Here is a 4432-nt window from a genome sequence, read left to right as displayed (position 1 = left end):
ATTAGTACCTTCCCTTTGATAAACTTGGGTCTATGTAGTAGAATTTACAGACCAAGGGCACCAACGCACTCTACAAAGTACAAGTAGTGGTACCTTCCCTTAGATTTATGCGTATCTTGTCGAACATGCAAGTAGTGCGCACGATTCGATGCACCCACACATCTGTGTAATGTGTGTGTGTGTAGCACAAATCAAATGTTACATCATGATGCGATTGCAAAACACAAGTATTAACGGGATAAAAGGATCGGAATTGGTTTGCATAGGTAGCAACATGAACAAATTTGACACAAGACTTAAAGCTAGGCTCTACATTTGCTTAAAGATCTTGTTCATACTATTATGTAAAGTACTGTATATCTTTCACTACCACATGGAGGAAAGACACCTTCCTTCTAAGTAATAATATAGCTTCAAGATCCTTCTCTAATCCTTACCTCTCTTCATAATCCTCTTACTCTGTACACAATTTACATACCGAAAATTTCTTATTTACTTAATTAACAAGATCAACTCATCATATCTTAGTAGCACATATTATTAAAGCCTCTGTCTCAATACTTGGCAGTGTCAGAGAATTCATTGGCTCTTTGTTGATTGGCTCTTTGTTGATGACTTGATGAGTGATAGAGCTTTATCCGATGTAATGCGTTTAATCCCTTGCTCTTCATCATTTGACTGACCGAAACATATTGCAAGAATATTTCTAGACTTCAACATTTTCCTTTTCATTGCTTTTGGGAGGTTCAACAGAAGCTTCCAAGTCATTATTCCCTTCAGTATTGACAAACTTCAGGTATTGTTCAATGTCTTTAGTGTCTGAGCTACCGTGTCTCAAGTGCGGAAACCACCTCTTACGCGATGCCTTAACTGGCCTGTCACTGATGGCAATAGCAATGTCATTAGGGAACAGGTTCCGGAACACAAAGGCATGGAGGAGAGTAGTCACGAGTAAGGATGTAACTATAAGTGTAGATATCGCGGTTAGGACCAAGGCCAATGTCCGTGTTACCCAATTTGTTACTTCATTAGAGTACTTTAAGGTAGCAATAGCTGCTCCGGTCATAGGGAATGTGTAAGCCCACCATGCCAATGAGAATGTAAATCCTCGGAAGAAATTGATCCGAACAGCCTGTTCAAACATAAAAGGCCAGGGACAGAAAATGTTTAGGTACTAGTCACCAAAAACAGAACATAATTAGCATAGATCAAACTTTACATTTTAATGACAGGACTAATAGATAAACTTACCAATGAGAAGTACAGGAAGAGGGCAATAAAGTAAGCAATTCGCGATCCATAATCAAAAGAGCCTTGGATTTTAGCCCAAGCCATGGATGCAACACTAGGTGCTGCAACAAAGAGGAAAAACACAGGGTGGAGTTCCTTAGGAAGTGTCTTATTAGTAGGAAGACGTTGGTAGAGAGTCACGAATAACACGGTGTAGTGAGCCATGCCAACCGCGAAGAAAAAGATAGGTCCTTCCTTAAGACCCATAGATGCACCCAACAATGCACCAACAAAGTTGCCAACAACAGACAAATGGTTCACAGGGTTAGCCACTTTGGAGAGCCTTCGTTGCCCTCCGGACATCCACTGACCGTAGATCTTAAGCTCGAGGCACAAAAATGGGAACATTAGCACATACCATAGTGCTTGATGAAGGTCTTTAGTCACCGATGCAGGGCAACCAAGGGCTAGGAAAAGGAGTGATATGAATGGAGCAAAGAAAAAATTCACCCTGATTGGATGGTAGTACTCACGACGAACAGCCTCGAAGTAGAAGATCAACTTCAAACCGTAGATAATAGCAACAATTACTACCAATGCAATGGAGATTGTCCAAAGTATCAAGTTTACCAAAGGGCTAACTTTGAGGAAACTTGTGGAAGACGAATTCGCAATGGTTTTCCACAATATGGCTTGGCTACTCACACCAAGACATATACCAAATGAAGCAATAGGAAATCTAAGAAGAAATGGCCACGTCTTGTCATCCGGGAGCATTAACTCCTCTGATGGCTGCAAGAAAAAAACAAACAAATCAGTTATAACTTATAACTCGTTACATTATCTAACATGGTATCAGAGCCATTTAAAAATAAAAAAAAACAACTCACCCGAAGAGTATCCAACTCAGGCCCTTCTAATGCATCAAAATACCGATCCACAGACATAGCCTCGCCTTCTCCATGATCACGAGGCTTACGTTCCTGCTGAGGCTCAACCGGTTTCCCTCTAAGTTGCGACAACGACCTCTCAAGTTTCCCTGACCATGTCTTGAAAGAATCAAACCTCACATCCTTAAGACGTTCGACATGAGGATTCCTTGCCATGGGGCCGGAATACTGACAAGCACTCGCACTTGACCTTACACCCTCAGCATAAGTTGCCGCTCTAGGCATTGGTTGCGAATAAAATTTCGCCTCCGTTGTTGGTTCAGGAAGAGTAGTATAAGTCTCAGAGGAAGGCGAACCATGTGGAACAACTTTGGATGAAACTTCTTGAGTTTGATCATTAAAATTAACCTTCTTTGGTGTTTGTGAACGACGTCCTACTGGTGTTGCAGGCATACTAATTGAAACAGAATGCATTCTGTCTGAAACATTTTCTGCTTCATTCCTTTTTTGCCCAATTATTACTTCACTTTCCTGTTTTTTTCATACAATTATATATCAATATCAGAACATATAATAAATTAATTCATACATATACATCTAATACAAGTATAGATTAGTAGTATTAGATTAATGAAGATTAATATTAAAACTTACTCTGACAACATTTTGTTCATCTGTTGTAATCTTGTCAATGCCTTCAATAGTATCAAATCCTTGTATTTCCTTAGATGATATAACAGTAAACAAAGTTGGAATCTCTATCTCTTCCGGTTTCGGGTTCGATCCTGGGTGCTCGCCGGCCTTCTCCATGACCAAATCTGACTGCAAATTAAGGATTTCTTTTAATCAATCAACAATATCTTACAAAAAAATAATTAAGCAAACTAATAAAAAAATGTAATATGAACTATTATTGAAAAGTACATTTATACCTGTACCTTATAATAATTAAAATTCAACCAAAAACTGGTAAACAAAATATAAATCACTTGCTTAAAACCCAGTTGCTTAATTTGATTAGCTACTAATAAATATTAATTAAGATGGATGCATCTAGAAAAGTTTACACCTACTGTTTACTTTTAAATAAATCTGTAGCAGTTGATTTTGACTTGTCTGCTTTGCTTTATTTTTGTTTGGATTATCATTTGATAAACATTAATAGTCATAATCCGTTCATATTGTCTGCTAATATGGCATCTAAATATACCATACCCTTTACTTTTATAAAGAAGCACGGCTAAAATCTGGACCTAACATTATTTTCGAATGCACCAGTGTACAATAAGTCAATAATTATGCCGCGAATAAAAGGTAAAAAATATTATACGGGAATATATTCATTAATTGAAAGTCATACGACCACACATCAAAATATGGTACACCTGCGTGTTGCGTAAGTACTGAAAAAACATGTTATTGCAAAAACATTAGATGTGGTTTACAATAAGTCTTACCTGAAATCTGGAAAATCTGAAACGTTGTTCAAATCTAAGTGATGATGTTAACCAAAATTTCCGCCGCGATCTTAGCCTTAATGTTTTTGTAAAAATTGGAAATGTTTTTGAATAATATATTTTATTTTCTTTTGGAAAATGAATAAAATTGATAAGATGTAAAGAGTAGTAAACAAAACCAAGCTGTATTCTTGGTTTTGTTGGTAGAGCATGTGCCTTAGATTGAGAGGAGTGAGTAATATATATAGCCTAGAATTTGTGGGAAATTATATTTCTTCGACGAAGTTACGTCAAAAGGTACTACTCCGTATATTTTTTAATGTTATTATTACATGGTGTTTTTTTGTTTTATATGACCGTGACGTGTATTTATTTATTTATTTATTTTGAAAATACTTCGTATGTGTTTTTATTTAATTATTTATTTAATTTTGAAGTGGCAAATCAGGTAAAGGAAATGGTGACAATGTTTTTTGCAAAGGTTATATCTGGGATTTTTTGTTAGGTCAGCAAAATTGTTAATTAATGAGTATAAATTAATTATTTTTATTATATAATTGTTCATTGATAGTTGATTGGTGTATGTTGATTAGTGATTACTATTGGGATACTGGCCTCCTTGTTAATGGGATACTTTGGTACGTAGAAAGTATAATAGTTTACCCCAAGAGTATAATGACCTTTTACACATGGAAATAAGTGGTATGTTGGTCAATTTGATAATTACTAATAGTTGAAAATTGATTAATATAGCCTTATATTTGACTAATTTATATTCCATAAAAACTAAATACAGAGTGCAAAACAATTTTTAGTTTAATCAAGCAACTTAATTTATGTAATCGTAGTTTCTCA

General features: G+C 35.8%; 1 protein-coding gene across 2 annotated transcripts; it reads right to left on the bottom strand.

The window, feature by feature from the left end:
• Positions 1–230: 230 nt before the first annotated feature.
• Positions 231–3820, bottom strand: LOC110693903 (S-type anion channel SLAH2-like). 2 transcript variants are annotated; one of them, XM_021871076.1, is made up of 5 exons: positions 3578–3820; positions 2775–2942; positions 2121–2651; positions 1252–2022; positions 231–1132 (listed from the first exon to the last, which is right to left on the bottom strand). In XM_021871076.1, exons 2-5 carry the CDS (start codon positions 2928–2930, stop codon positions 707–709), a joined length of 1884 nt encoding a protein of 627 aa, XP_021726768.1. In that variant the 5' UTR covers positions 2931–2942; positions 3578–3820; the 3' UTR covers positions 231–706. The 2 variants fall into 2 exon arrangements, with proteins under 2 accessions (XP_021726768.1, XP_021726769.1); XM_021871077.1 differs by lacking the exon at positions 3578–3820 and adding an exon at positions 3059–3147.
• Between the last annotated feature and the right edge of the window lie 612 nt (positions 3821–4432).

This window comes from Chenopodium quinoa, unplaced genomic scaffold, assembly GCF_001683475.1.
Source record: "Chenopodium quinoa cultivar QQ74 unplaced genomic scaffold, ASM168347v1, whole genome shotgun sequence".
Taxonomy (NCBI): Eukaryota; Viridiplantae; Streptophyta; class Magnoliopsida; order Caryophyllales; family Amaranthaceae; genus Chenopodium; species Chenopodium quinoa.
This window is presented reverse-complemented; position numbering and strand designations above follow the sequence as displayed.

What these genes read in the sequence shown, in the direction of transcription:
- LOC110693903 (XM_021871076.1), bottom strand. Translation starts at nt 2,930, where the DNA reads ATGGAGAAGGCCGGCGAGCACCCAGGATCGAACCCGAAACCGGAAGAG. An exon ending in ATGAACAAAATGTTGTCAGA is followed by an intron (nt 2,652 to 2,774) that starts GTAAGTTTTAAT and finishes TGAAAAAAACAG; the next exon opens with GAAAGTGAAGTAATAATTGG. An exon ending in TCTTCCTGTACTTCTCATTG is followed by an intron (nt 1,133 to 1,251) that starts GTAAGTTTATCT and finishes ATGTTTGAACAG; the next exon opens with GCTGTTCGGATCAATTTCTT.